The 16,171-nt window shown below is 40.3% G+C and overlaps 1 protein-coding gene across 1 annotated transcript in view; it reads right to left on the reverse strand.

Moving 5' to 3' along the window:
* Positions 1–16,171, reverse strand: part of SLC7A11 (solute carrier family 7 member 11) — a 73,304-nt gene that overhangs the window by 38,248 nt on the left and 18,885 nt on the right. Inside the window, exons 4-6 of the mRNA XM_056855206.1 lie at positions 15,712–15,837; positions 11,498–11,597; positions 10,835–10,879 (exon numbers count right to left, since the gene is read on the reverse strand). Coding sequence (XP_056711184.1) covers positions 10,835–10,879; positions 11,498–11,597; positions 15,712–15,837 — 271 coding nt within the window. The remainder of the gene's footprint in view (positions 1–10,834; positions 10,880–11,497; positions 11,598–15,711; positions 15,838–16,171) is intronic.

Below are 16,171 nucleotides of genomic sequence, written 5' to 3' on the forward strand. Positions count from 1 at the left end.
AGATCATAGCAAATAAACATATAAGACACTTACACATCCAAAGCTAAGTATCTGGCTCAAGATACAGAGATAACTTAGTATCTCAACTTTTTGACCATAGGTGACAAGTGCCCGAAGTATCTAAGTTAAATAGTAAACTTTGCTTCACATATGTATGCTTGCCCCTTGAAACATACATAGTAGTGATTAAATAGTTGGCTGTCAAGGTATGTTTAAAATCAAAATGGATAACAGCACTTTTAAGAGCGTACGATACAGAGGTTGGAAAAACTACAGCATTTCAGAGCAACACTCTCACATGCCTGCTACAGAATTCAAGACCCACTTTGGCAGCAGACGCTGACACCAAGAGTTCATAACTGGGCATGATATACATTAGGAGCACAGTCAGACAAAAGAGAAACTCAAGGCTGGGGGTGGGGGGAACCAAGACAAGCTGGCTATAATTTCAAAACAGTGCTGATGGGCCTACAGAAATTGTTCTAAGAGTTCCATATTGGCCATCCCAGAATTAATGAAATACATCCCTTTATCTGTTCTCAAAACTTGATGAAATATATAGCAGTTTTCTTCAGTCAGATAACATCATTCCTCTAGATCACAGTTAAGTAATAATTAGTCAATTGCAAAATACAGTTGGTGGTTGTAGGCCACAACCCAATCAAAAGTGACCACATCGGCATCACACCCACCAGTTTCTCTTCACTCTTGTTGCATAGTAAGGGTGTTTTTTTAAAGAGAAATATGGAAAGAGAAAGGAACATAGGGAGTGGGAATGAACAGGTATTTAAAGCACTGTCTATATATAACCCGAACCATCAATTAAAATCATTGCTAGGGGCACTGTTTCATGTTCCCTTACCTTCAGAAAAGGGGTGAGTGGTTACAAGGGACAGGATCTTTCCCCAAAGCCACCTGTCTGGTGCTGAATTTTCCAAGTTTCTGGCATCAACTTTACCAGGGCTTCTCTTAGTTGTCTTTGTGGCCCAGCTTGATTTTTATATTGGTTGGGTTTATTTTATAAATGGCCCCGTGTTGATTCTGTTTCGTGTTGATTCTGATATATATTGGTTTTATGCTGCAAAATTGTTTTTAAATATCTACACTTCTTTTATGTTGGTTTCTGCTGCAAATTGGTTTTAATGTTTTAAGCTGTCTGACCGGTCATTATTTAACACTTTATTTTTTTACTGCGCTGGCTTGTTGTTTGAATACTTTGGAAGTTTTATAGCTTTATGGTCATATTACTATGAGTTCTATTTGTGTGTGTGCGCACGCATGCGCGCACGCACGTGCTTTAGCCACCTCAGGAATCAACTGATTGAAAATTACTCAGTGCAGGAAAATTACACATTTTTGCTTAGCTAAATTTTTACAAATAAGTTTAATAATAAAATGGAACCACATAGCAACTGAGTTAGAGGGCATGATGAATGTCAAATTGTGAATGTGTAATGAATTCTGATTTTTGTGAATCTTGTTCAGCTTTCTTTTAGAAGGCTCATAAAAGGTGACTAATGGCTAGGACATTCAGTCCACTCACATTCTAGGGATTCACGGTGGGTTGTGTGGTTTTTAAAGGATTTTCAGGGAAAAGAGAAGTGTCCATGGGGTTTCCTCCGCAGCCAAAATAAAAATTATTTATCTGCATTAGCTGAACATTGCTTCAGATGCATTTAGTCTTTATTGTTTATGTGAGAGAGAGAAGTGTGACCATGGAACCTCAAGTGATAAAGCCTATCCAGCAGGATGAGTGCTGCAGTATAGAACCTAGGGAGTAACACTGTTTTCTTTAGAATGTTTCAAAACTCCAATATAATTATTTATCTTTGCATGATTTTAAAAAATAATAAAGTGTACAAACTATGTCAACTTGTCAAATATTTCTGCTAATTAGAGATGTGGATACATGGAAACATGATAGTTTTATGAAGTGTAAAACATGAAGTTTTATGAACCAGTTGTCCAGATGTGCATTTTGTATGTGATTCCATAGTTCTAACTATATTGCTCATATATTACATTACTCTGGTTGGGTCCAGGACACATTTCCTCTGACAAAGGGAGTCTTTCCCCCCTCCCGCAGTAGACCTACTGTATGTCTCCCCTTTACTGTTCCTGGGGATCTCCATCTCCCAGAAGCAATAATTTAGGGCCATTTTGCACCAAAGCGAAAGGAGGAAGGAGGTGAAGTCCTGCTCCACTGGTTGAAATCCCATCTGTGGAGGTTTTGCATGGGATACACCTTTTTGTGTCCAAAGAGTTTTAAACTCTCTATGGATTGGCTGTTGCTGTCACAAATAAATTTGGACTGAACTTAATATTCATTCAACCTACAGTTCAAACAGAGCATGGAATGAAGATTGGCACTGTGACATATCAACCTTGATAGGCAGAGCAACTTAGTCTTTATCATGAATAACTGTAATTTTTACATTAAAATACAGAGACAATGTTGTTGAAGCAGCAGATATAAGGTTAGAAAGTCATCTGATTTTTAAAGTGCTTTTGGCTGTTTTCTCCCCCCAAATTTTTTTTTCAGAAAGTACCCTCCAGTGGCTGAGATTACTAATGCCTCAAAGCTGCAACTGGAGATAATTTCCATTTCACATGGTATGACATTACAGCAAATGACTCCCTGCACAGATTTATATACCAACAAAGCCTAGAAAAAGAAAAAGGAGGAGAAGGAAAGAAACACACAGAGTAGGTAAAGACCCATTATTGGCATAATAGTACAGTTTCAGCTAACAATGACTGGTATACAGGGCTGTAGAACTTTAACCCATAAAGCCAAATCTAGCTCACAGGCATTTTGCCTTGTATTGGCAATAGAGTGTATGTACCATTTCTGCAGTTCTAAGCAAGCAGCACCAGCAGAAAGTCAATCAAGCCCTTGGCCCCCATGCATGGTGGGTGGGCTGTGTTCATATGAGTCATGAGCTTTGCATGCTTATTGTGAGACCTTTCTATAGTCTCCCTCACAGGAAGCTACAGACATGCAAAGCCCATGTGGCATGAATAATGTAACAACATGGCTGATGCACATCACTTGGCCTTTTCTTGACCAGGTGGGAATTGCATCACAGAAAGCTGTCCTGTCTCATTCATCTCCTCTTTCCGTATTGCGTAAGCTGAATCACTGTGGGGATCTGATCCTAACATTATATATGGTTCAGTACAGGAACATTGTAATGTATATTAGGCATAGATGACTGGTTAAAAACACATGGTGATTTTCTTCTACCATCGAAAAATGTTTGTGGTGTGTTTAACCCAAAACAGGTCTAGGTGCGAGATTAGACAATCTAAATGTAACATTAAAAGTATACGAAATTGTGGGGAAAATTTAAATTAACAATTTTGTACTGTCAGTTTTCAAACAGATTATCTCATCCCCCTTTGCTTTTCAAAAGCCAATTAGAGCTCAGAAGCCAACTCGCAGAACTAATTAATTGACAATTTATAAAGTTCTAAAGATAGGTGGCTATAATGGAAATGCAAACAGATCATTAATTTTGCTAGTGTTGGGCCATCAGCCAGTTTTCTGGGCAAAAGCCTTCATGAATACCCCTTTCTTAAAGAACTTTTTTAATTTCATACAATAAGTTTCATTAAAACCATATTCACTCGCTTTTCACATGCAGAATTAAAAAGCACGTGAGTGTTCAACAGTTAATAGCAACTATGTTATTTGGGTAGGAAATGCATTTCTTAAATTAATCTGCTTTGTATATTATATCGTGCAGATTCTCTTTTGGGTTAATTGTATTACAGGTACAGGAAAACTTGATTGTGTAACTACAGTGGGGAAACACCTTGTTTATGGCTTAAACAGCAATTGAAGTCTCTAATAAAACAGACCATCCCTTAAGTTTACGCAAGCCAACACCTCGTATATTTCATTTTCCCAGAGTTGGATTAACCTTTCTATAGACTAAATCCCTAGTTTAAATGGACTGAGAGAGTTAGCCCATCCCACTCCTTATACTCTGGCACTCAGTATACCTGTAGAGCTTGACCTGCAATGAGCTTTATCTGCCATATGGATGGAGTGGGACCAGAGAGGTCAAGTCTCTCATGCATCTTGTCTGTAGGAATCAGAGTAAAATGAGATGGATATCTGATCTACTTACAGGATACCTTATGGACACAGCCTAAATCTGCTTTTACAATCCATCCTACAGCTCCCATAGAACAAACCCATGATAATAAGCACAGTCTTCATCAATCAGTGCTACACCTCACTGCCCCTTCCATGATAAGATCACAAGCTCTGGAAATATGACTACTCAAGAAGTCTGACAGTATAACAAACTGTTTCAGATACCAAATTGTGAGGTGTTGTTGTAAAGCAGTCCCTGTAAAGATGAAAGACTTGAGCAACTATTGGACAAGCACATTAATTTCTCTTAAATCTATATGTAGAACATATAGCCACATATAACCCTCCGTTTGCAAGACTTGAGCAAGGCTGTTAACTATAGGACATTTTGGAAGTCATTAATTCATGCATGCAGACAAGGTGGACACATTAATGAAAGAGTGTTCCCCAGATCTGCATTGTGAGAGACAGTGTTTAAAATGAGGCAGTATATCCAATAACCTCTCTGCAAGGACCCCATTCAACAGCAAGCACACCCTCATTGGCTACTGAGAGTACTCTGTGACTAGATATAGAGTGAATGCTCTAGAAATGAAGCAGTTTGGGTCCAGAAGTAGTTGGTAAGTTTGGGCAAGCCAAGAGGTTGTCTTCCTCAATTATGTGATGACAACATCACAAGAAGTTAGAATAAAGCTAGTATTGGTGTACACACTATTCATAAACACAGCTTAATTACATCCCCTATATGTTCCAAAGTCATCATAACCAAACTTCTCAGGACTTCAACCCCTAAAGCATAAATCTGACTTCTAAAGGAGATCTGTTAACATTCAGGTCCCACAGTAAATGCCATTACTAAAAATGTTGAACATCCAGCAGTTCCCATTCTGTCTCCCTCCTGGTTTTCAAGGGAGCTCAGTACAGCTGAGAAAAGTTTCTTCGAAAAGCTAAACCCATCAGAATTGATATTTAAAGCATCATATGAGTTATTGATTGAAACAGCTGTGATAGTGCATCAAAATGAAGTATGCCCAAACTTAAAGGGCTGGAATCTACCAATGTGTTGTAAGAGCTCTGACATTTTAGAAGCTGCTTGACTCTCATTTATCTGTGTCTGGATCACCTTCTTTAAGTCTGAAAAAAAAAGCTGGTATTATGCATCTTCAATTCATTTCTCATTGACTCAAGATGATGTGACTTTCAGCCATTAATTAATATAAATTAGGAGCAGACAGCGTATTAATTTTATATGACGCTCAGATTATTTAAACCTGATATTTTTTTTTAAAAAAACACAACAATTATTTAAGCCATTCTGATCTTCGGCTTTCCCGACATGACGGATGATATCAAGCCCTGGCAACTTGCTCTAAGTCTGTTGCATCTTGGCTCGGCAGAACAGAAGGAATAAATGAAGTGAGAAGAGCGCTGGAAAAGTCTAATAGACAAACTGACTAATCTCAGACCCCAAGGTCATAGCAAAGCAATTCATTCTCTGTATTCCAACAGGTGCTAGACATGATTTATCAATTGGAGAGTAGGCTTACAAACACTATACATCTCAATAATACATTCTTTGCACTGTGTAACTTTTAAAACAAAGATAGATTGCTTGTATGGGCTCAAACTTATTTAGCAAACAGAAACAGAACATTTGCAAACTTCAAAAAAGGCCTATTTATGTTTAAACAAAGAATTACTACATATATGTTTAAAGCAAATGCTAGCAAGTCTTTACAACATCAAAGGCATTTCCAAAAATGTGTTTCCAGAAGTGTCCGCTGCTCTAGGTCTCAAAGAATATTTGCCTTTGGGTCTTATCATTTCTTTGTTTATACTTTCATAGCTTAATGTACTAAATATTTGGGAAGCTTCACTTTAAAGTTCCCCAGTTGAAAAAAATTGTTTTAGAAATGTGAACAAAATTAATGTGAAGTACTGATTAATGTGTGCATTTAAGTTTCAAGTCCTTTATTACTATTGGATAGTTTATGCATCATGCCTTTCTTCATGTCCTTATATTATCACTGTCACACACTCTACTATCTTATATATATTTTGATTGCCTAATTAACTATCCATGTCACATGAGAAAACAAGAATTAAGAAATACCAATCTAGCAAATCCCAAAGTGATGTATTCGGCAAAGATCTAAATCTAAATTTACTCAAAGCTGCCTTGGTTGATTTGTGAATGCACAGTGGCCAGTATTTTCTATTCTATTACAATAAAATATTTTATATACAATAATGGCTATATGTTGTACATTGCACCCCAGTTTATTTCATGTTTCCCATAGTGGTACTTACTCCACAACTCATAATTAACGTATAAGTGGGGGGGGGGACACCAAGTCTCCCTGCTAAATAGCAAATAGCTTGAAGTTTCCTAATGCAAAGGCCAGTGTACTCTGCTACATACTGTCTTGGATGTGGACTTGGAAGGCCTGCATAATTATGCTCATTAACAAATTCAGACATTGGCCTTTTGCAACTAGGTATCTGTCCACCTCATTATTTTTCTCATAGGTTTGGTCCAAATCAAATGTGGGGGGAGGGAATACAGTGGTTGCAGAGCTACAGAAAATAGTTTTTAAAACGATTCTACATATCTCTATGGCATTGAGATTTACTAGGACTAGGTATAGATATCCATGTTCACCCCATAATTCTTTTCAGGCACACTTTCATTCCACACATTGCAGAAGGTTAATTATCACAGTTCGAGCATGATTTGATTATAGAAATACCAGCCGCCAGTTATCCTATGTGGTGAAGTGCACCTGGAAATATACAACTGTGACTGATTCTGAAGCAAGCATTTACTTTGGCAAATCACAAGACAGAAGGAATCATTATACTTTTTCTTGTTCCAGGCAGTAATTTGCCTCTATAGCTCTTTACAAAACATTACCAATTATGCATCTGGAAGAATTAAAAACCTGATTCTATTCAATAGTAACAATAGCAACCATTCTCCATTTAAATCCATCTGTAAGAAGACCTTCTACAGCAGACCTGTACAATGAGAACTTCTGCAGAAAATTTAAATAAAGTACCTATCATAAAGCAAACAAATTACCTACTACCTATTATACCTACTAACAGTAGGGGTCTGGAGACCAAGTCCTATGAGAAAAGGCTGAAGGAGCTGGGTATGTTTAGCCTGGAGAGGTGAAGATTGAGAGGTGATATGATAGCCATCTTCAAATATTTGAAGGGTTATCATTTAGAGGATGGAGCAGAGTTGTTTTCTGTTGCCCCAGATGGTCAGACCAGAACCAATGGGTTGAAATTGAATCAAAAGAGTTTTCGGATGAACATTAGGAAGAACTTCTTGACAGAGCAGTTCCCCAGTGGAACAGACTTCTTCAGGAGGAGGTGGCCTCTTCTTCTTTTGAAGTTTTTAAGCAGAGGCTAGATTGCCATCTGACAGCAATGCTGATTCTATGGCTCATTATGAATTTAAGCAGATCGTGAGAGGGAGGGCAGGAAGAGATGAGCCAGTGCTTGGCTCTTGTGGCCTTTTCTTATAAGCCCAGGGTTATGCTGATTGCCAGTATGGGACCAGGAAGGAATTTTCCTGCAGGCCAGATTGGCCCAGGGATCCTGGAGTTTTCTTGCCTTGTTCTGGACATACAGCAGGGGTCACTGGTGGGGGGAGTAGGTAGGTCTGAATTTCCTGCATTGGACAGTGGGTTGAACTAGATGGCTCTTGGGGTACCTTCCAGCTCTATGTTTCTAATGCCTATGTCTGAGAGAATCAAACTCTGCCTGTTCAGATAATCAAGCTTTATATCTCCAGCTTCTCATTAGAGGCCTCAGGCAACAGTGAATGACATCCATTAAAAATACTATATTTTGTTTCAATAGGTGATGGAGCAATACTATTGTCATCCAGTGCCCTTTTAATGACATGATTCAGGCAAGTGCCTCTGTCACTACAAAAATGCCAGGCTAGTTGGATACGGAGATACCACTAGAATCCCATCACCACATCCTGAGCCAGGGAGTTCCACTATTTAACTATGTGCTGTGTGAAGAAATACTTCCTTTTATCTGTTTTGAATCTCTCACCCTCCAGCTTCAGCTTCAGATAACCCCATGTTCTAGTATTATGAGAGAGGGAGAAAAGCTTCTCCCTGTCCACTCTCCCCATAATTTTAAAAATCTCTATCATGTCTCCCTTTAACCACCCTCTTTTCAAGCTCAACAGCCCTAAGTGTTTTAATTGCTTCTCATAGGACAGTTGCTCTAGCCTCCTGATCATTTTGGTTGCTCTTTTTTGCACCGTCTCAAGCTCTGCAGTATCCTTTTTTAGGTGTGCAAGATCACAGCAGCTCCTTTTTTGATTAGAAAAACTGCACTTTCTCATGTGTCTTCTCATAAAAGTAGCTCTTGAGATCTTCCATTAGTTTCCCATTTGACAATTACACTGCTCACACTATCAAGCCACTTATATGAGCACTTATTTATGGCAGCCTGCCACCAGACTACTGTGATGACTGCACCATTTCTTAGACAGGAAAACTATAATAGATAGCTCAGATTACACAAACAAGGCAAAATTCAAAGTCTGATTCAAGAAATAGAATGTGAAAAGGGCTAAAGGACAATATGTGTGACCACCCTGTTTGTGACAGATGCTTTTGTTCTTTGCCTGGGATAATTCCCTGATTGTGCAAATGGGTCATCTGGCCATTCTACTGCTAGCATGAAGCTGCAGTTTTTGATGACACCACAAATCAATCCAATGTGTATTGAGCAGCAGTATGTTCAGCTTCAGTTCCTCCTCAAGGCAAGTGAGTCAGGGCCGAACAAGCAACATGCAGTTACTTGGTAGGAAAAAGTAGCTGCAAGTTATGACAAAATGTCTGATGAATAAAATGGGGGTGTAAAATAACACAAAAATACAGTCCTGGAAGGCTAGCTCTAAACTAGATTTCTGGGCACACAGGAGAACATTGGGTCTGGATAATACACCAGACAGACAGACAGACAGACAGACAGAGGTGGATCCATGGATGCCCTTCCATTAAGAAAAGAACATTCTTCTAACAAAAGGAAGAGCAACAAAAGACTCTATCTTTTTTTCTTTATGGAGAAGTACTTCCTAATCAGGATTAGGTAAAAGGTAGTCCCCTGTGCAAGCACTGGGTCATTCCTGACCCATGGGGTGACATCACATCAGGTTTACTAGGCAGACTTTGTTTACGGGATGGTTTGCCAGTGCCTTTCCCAGTCATCTTCCCTTTACCCCTAGCAAGCTGGGTACTCATTTTACCGACCTTGAGCCGGCTACCTGAAACCAACTTTGGATGGGATTGAACTCAGGTCATGAGCAGAGCTTGGACTGCAGTACTGCAGCTTACCACTCTGCGCCACGGGGCTCCTTTTTAAAATCAGGATGAAGTGAAGACAATTTCTATTTAACACAATGACAAATGAAAATATAAGATGCCTATCCAGCGGTGGTTTGTATTCAACAAGATAAGTGTTTCTAAAGTGTTGCTCTAGATAGATTTTCATATGTAAGGACCAAAGGATCAGGGAGTGGCACGTTCATAGAGTTACTCACCCAGAAATGAAAGATACTAAGCTTAACTGATAGATTACGTGCATGCATAGTCTCACTCCGAAATGTGATAAAAGCACTCTATCCACAGTGACTGGGGAAAATATAACCGTTCAGTTATATATAGTTCCCATCTAGTGAGGAATTAGTTACATTTCCATTCCGCCTAAGGAAGAGTTATATATACTTGAAAGTTTGCAGATTCCTAGTCTTATACTTTTATTCCATAAAAGTTAATACCTATTTTATATTTCTTGGTCCAACACAGTAGCAGCGGTGTATAAGAAGGATATGAAAACACAATTATTAAAATTGTCACCAAAATAACTTAATCAAAAGCCATACAGTTCTAGACAAGTTCTGGACTGAAACAACCAGATAAGGGTTAGATTCATTACTTAAGCACAGCTGAAATATAAGAAGACTACAAAGAAATCACTTTCCTGTAGGTGTGTACAACGTTATTTGACTGTATGAAGGCCCTGTTTGATCTTGACAAGGCTATGTAGAATACTCTAATCCATATTTTTGTTCCATATAGCTGCCAATTCATTTAAAGGAACACTGCGTATACCAGACCATTTTGTGTGCAGGGTTAGCCTGCCAGCAACAGATTTTTCCAGGCAACACAGACAGTTGGCATACTAACATTGCATGTGAATGGCCTGCAGGCATACCCAAAGTGCCTTTTAAATGAGGCAGCGTCAACAGAAACCCTTACCCCAGTGCATTCCATGTGGCTTTCCCATGTTAAAATCAGACCGTAAAGTGGTCAACAATCCCATTTTTGATTGTGCTGACCTACACATGCAATATAATTAGCAGTTTGAATTAATCTTTGAACAGTCAAAAATCATTCACAAAAGGCTGCATTCAGAGCCTGATCTTCCCCCCTCAAGGACATTAGTGACTTCCACTGAATGATCCCACTCTGGAGAACTTGTTTCTTTGATATTTTCTATGAGTAATAAAGCTATATACCTCCTCAGGTCAAGCCAACAAAAAAATTAGCAAATCTATAAGCAACAGCACTTTCAAACAGCTACTTCTGCTGAGGAAGAGCAACTTGACTGGTCTGTCAGATATTTGCATATGCCTTTTTTTTTAGCAGCAGAAAATTTAAGATAATTTTGAGAAAGGGGGATAATAAATACCTTTCAGGGTTCTCCACCTCTTCAGTAACAAAATTCAGGTAAAACCTACAAGATCAATGTTAATGTTAATAGTGGTTTACGTAGTGTTTCCTAGCATCCAATAAGATGATCAATTCTGACTTTATCTTCACAATACTAATGTGCTGAAGGATAGGGTTAGAGCAGAGATTACAGCCTATCAGCAGCAGCCCAAAAACTTGTAAAGAAGACTAATCATAGGAAAGGGAATGTACAATGAGAGATAAGCAAATGTTACCTGATTTGTTTCTTTTCATATGGAAATTGTTTCACCAGCAGTTTCAGATCTCCACTACTAGTTTTGTAGATTCATTTGTACATGTACAGATTTTATGCACAATTTATATGGTATTTATGCATATATTTATTGATTGATACAAATAACATTGAAAAAATTGTTCATTATACGGGGCAAATGGTGCAATGAAACAGATGGCATGAAAATAAAGAAATAGATTTTCTGGTTGAAACAGCAGGGATGACAACTTTGAAATCATCCCACATATAAAGTATATGGATATACTGTATATTTGATCTCTATATCACAGCCACCTTTTGTATGCTAACTTAAAAATGGCCATAAATTGTACTGAACCTCATAGCCAAACAACCCTTCAACATAAAACAATCAGCCACACTACTTACCAGCCTGAGTAGGCGTACATTCCCGAATAAAAAGCAAGAGGTAATCCTTTGACACTGGCTGCATTTCCTACGAATGCATCTTTAAAGTGATGAGTTTCACCTGAAAAACAGATTTTAAAAAAATATTGCTACTTGTTAAGGGTGGAGTTTACCAGCAAAAGAACCCATTTTACAAAAAGTGCACTAATTCACGGTTACTACTCAACCTCCCATTCTTCAGTTTCAGAAATCAACTGAAGCAGGTGGATAAACATATGAAAGGAGAACTTGATTTGTGTATAGACTTTTTCGTGTGCTTTTTACTCTCCTTCTTTCCTTTGACATCAATGGATCTACTACAGATTTGCAATAAATGTACCATATTGGTTATCATGCACCATGACAATAATAAAGAAGTACCAAATATTGAATATTACAGTGGTGTATTCAATAAGCAGAGAGCCAGTGTGGTATAGTGGTTAAGGTATAAGACTAGGCCCTGGGAAACCCAGGTTCAAATCCCCACTCATGCCATGGATGCTTGCTGGGTGACCTTGGGCCAGTCACACACTCTCAGCCCTGACTCTGGCTAGTATTTGGAAGGGAATTAGAAGAATATTAGAAGGCAGGAAATGGCAAAACACCGCTGAACATCTCTTGCCTTGAAAAGCCTACAGGGTCACTTTAAGTCAGCTGAGTCTGGATGGCAAAAAAACAATCCAATAAATAAAAGTCAAGATTAACGATCCAGATGTCCCCTTGGCCTCTAGTTTAACTTTTTATTTATACCACATTAGCAATTCTAGTATTTTATAAAGAACTATGGGCCCCCATTTGGGGAAAAGGCAGGGTATAAATGAATTAATTAAATAAATAAAGATCACATAATATGTAGTGACGGCAGCCATGTTATATTAAGCAAAGCTTCTCCAACCATCAAAACAAACACCTAAGGGTAAATATATTGGAAAGGGTGCTGAAGAGATGGTTGCACAAACAGAATAATGGGCTGTGTGCCCAGGTTTGCCACTAACTGTTTGGAATATTTACTCTCCAGTATAATTCACAGCTCCAAAAAAAGGCACGCTTAAAAAGTATCACGGTTTTTTTAAAAAAAAAGCACGCTTTGTTACTTTCAACATTAAAAATTATACATATTCAGAAGATGAAATAAAAAGTATTCACAAATGTACATAGATATGTTAACAGCTTCATTGTATCATATACTTGCTACTGTTCAACAGCACCCCCCCTATGAAAGCCAGTGTTGTATAGTGGTTAGAGCTTCAGAGTAAGGTCTGGGAGGCAAAGGTATGAATTCTCGTCTCGCTGTGGAAGCTCACTGGATGAATTTGGACCAGTCACATACTTTCAATCTAGCCTACCTCAGAAGAATAATGTAAGCTGATTTGGTCCCCACTATGAAGAAAGCTGGAGTAAAAGGAAGAAAATGAATAATAAATATAGCTGAAGATGATAGCTGAAGATGGCAGGTAGATAAAAGGTAGGTTGGTGAATGGCTGATGAGAGAATGAGGCAGGAGAAGGGAAAGAGGAAATATTGTGGGGTGGGGGTAGAGGGGAAAGTGAGGTGCCTGGTGGGCAGGTTTGTCCTGGTTTATCAATTAACATCACATTCTCAGCACAGCATGTTGCAAGGGCAGATAACAACATTGCATATGCCTTGTTTCGCCTTCAAGAGGTTATACAACCTGGCACCCAGCGCAAAATGCTACCCAGATCCATTCCCAGAGGAGCGTTGGTCTCTTGGCAACACTCCATAATGCAGAGACTATTCAATTTGGCCACACCATCCACACTGTGGGGTTATTCCACAGCAGCAGCAAGTTTTCTGTCTTCTCTGCTAGCATTGAGGGCCCCAGCTCTTGGCCTCTGTCTGCGGTCACAGTCCTCCAATACTTGGCTCCAATGCAGGACCAGGGGTTCACCCCCAAAACCATAGGTAAGCACCTAGCAGCCATTTCCTTCTTTAACAAAGTCGATAGCCATCCTGACCCATGCGTAGGGTTGCCAACCTCCAAGTACTAGCTGGAGATCGCCTGCTATTACAACTAATCTCCAGCAGATAGAGATCAGTTCACCTGGAGAACATGGCTGCTTTGGCAATTGGACTCTATGGTATTGAAGTCCCTCCTTTCCCCAAACAGAAGTCTGTGTGGATTTGCAAGCACAGCATTGTCCGCTGGGCTGGAGGATACTTGGGACTGGAAAGAGCCATTTGTGTCACCTGGATTGGCAATGTGAGGGAAGCATTAGGCCTCACTCCTGCCCAGGGTTCTGCAGCACATCCACCAGTGCAGGACTCCTGACGCTAGGGTTGCCAGGTCCCTCTTCACCATCGGTGGGAGGTTTTTGGGGTGGAGCCTGAGGAGGGTGGATTTTGGGGAGGGACTTCAATGCCATAAAGTCCAATTGCCAATGTGGCCATTTGCTCCAGGTGAACTGATCTCTATTGGCTGGAGATCAGTTATAATAGCAGGAGATCGCCAGCTAGTACCTGGAGGTTGGCAACCCTACCTGCTGCCCTGGTCAAGCAGCTGGGAAAAAATGACCTGGGCACCTACAAGGGCAAGGACTTGGCACAAGAAGTGGCAATGGACTTGCAGTCTCTTTCTTCTAAGCTGCTGGGCACCAGGCTTTTCTGTCCAACCTATAGAAAAGGTGGTCCTGGCGTGGGGTTATTTGAACAGACAAGGTGCATGTGGCCAGGCGGAAGATTACAAGCACAGTGGGCAAGGTTGTTGTCACCCTGGGGGATCCACCTGATTTGCTACCCAGACATTTCCTTCTGGCAGGAGGTACTATTCTGGTCAGATGGCATCCACCTGTCAGAATGGGGTCAGGACGTCTGGCTTCACGGGATTCATCATGGTGTGTGGGTTTGGTTACAACTGTAGGAGCTTTATCAGGTGCCAGGCGGGTTCTCTGGGGTCCCTGCCTCTTGTGGTGGTGTCAGCATGGGGCCAGATCCATTTGGAGGGGGAATTTTTTTCCCATCTTGGGGACCCTCTTAAGGGATTTGGGGGTGAGTATATGTCCAGTTCAGGGGCTGTCAAGGCACCCTCGCTTCAAGTGGCAGGGGAAATCATACAGTAGCCTGTTCCCACATGGAGCCCCACAGACAGCCATCCCATGGTTCTCCCCCCAGCAGGCGGGCTGGCGAAGGTGGCCTGCAGATCAGCTGGCAGGTGCATTGGCCAATGGCCAGATCTGTTGCCTCATATGCAGCGCCAAGGCTCTGTCAGCTGTAACCAACAAAGTTGTGGCCATTTTCATCTCAGCAGTGTGCTGTTTCTTGCATGCCTGGTGGTGGGTTGCTTTGCTGTCCTCCTGTTCCCTTGGACATTGGGCCCACAAGCAGCTTGAAGTTAACAAGTCAAGCATCTGCTAGAGAAGCATAAAACCCTGAGAGAAGCTTTGAGACAAAGAGTAAAAACCAATCAAGAGGAGTGTCAGCTTGAGAGAGGAAGATGGAAAACTTTAGATCAAAAGTTTGACTAGTGAATCAGTCAGGGAGCACTGAAGTGGATCAGTCAGGGAAGGCTGTTAAAAAGACTACAACTGCTGCAAAAGTACTTCAGTCACAAGCCACCTATGTTCCTGAAACTCACTCTGGAGATAAATAAACTCTTGGACCAGGTTTCAGGTTTCCTTATGTTTGATTTATAGTGAACAGCATATTTCTCTATGGATAGTGCTGTGTTTTCATGTCATACAAGTTCCACCACCAAACATACTCCAAGCAAGTAAAACCTCATAATACCAGCAACATACTAACATTGCCATCCTAAGCAGAGCTATAACCTTCAAGCTATTCACTTCAATTGACTTATCTCCGCTTCAGGACTACACTGTCAATAGACAGACCCACTATAGAAACAGAAATCTGGGGGATCTGCTATTGCAAAGGGGCTTTGTTCCTTTAAAATAAATTATTCTCCCAATACAATTTATGCTGAGAGGCCCAATTTTCTTGTCCTTTAAAATTTATGGATCCAGCCCCAATATCCTCTCATCAGCATGCTGTGGTAAATACAAGTTATTCTCAGTGTAGTTCCGCTTCCAGTCACTTACCTGACAGTATGCAGCTTAAGTTAAACAAGCAGTGACTAATTAAGCAATTTTGCTGGTTTAAGCATTATTTGGTAGGGGCACAGGCGGGAAGGGGGAGAGAGATAAAAGCACTTAAAATAGCATTTACTTTTCAGTTCATACCTTTAATTAGCTGCAAAACTCCAGGGACTATAATTATCAAAATTGCTCCGAGCTTGCAAAAGGTGAGGAAAATCTGGATGCGGGCACTCCAGCTGACACTCATGCTATTCAGAAGCATTACAAGTGCTGGAGTGGGGAGGAAAGAGAGAGAGAATGGTTAAAGGAAATCTTGTGTCTCTCCAAAAGCACCATACCCTCTGTCCAGAGAGAACTTTCCCCCAGCATAGATTCTGGGCATTCATAAAAGAAAGAGACTTGCCTTTCAGAATGTTTCCTTCACCAGCCTTCTTGCAATTCATTTTTTCCCATCTCCTCTCCCCATGCACTCTCCTTTAACGTGCCTTTGCGAACACTCTCTTTCTCTCTGTCTCCCATTGTCCCAACCATAAATCTTTTTGCAGCCTTTCAAGGGAAGATATTAAAGCTCCCACACACACACACACACACGCACGCACATCAC

Source organism: Euleptes europaea, chromosome 9 (genome assembly GCF_029931775.1).
Source record: "Euleptes europaea isolate rEulEur1 chromosome 9, rEulEur1.hap1, whole genome shotgun sequence".
Lineage (NCBI taxonomy): Eukaryota > Metazoa > Chordata > Lepidosauria > Squamata > Sphaerodactylidae > Euleptes > Euleptes europaea.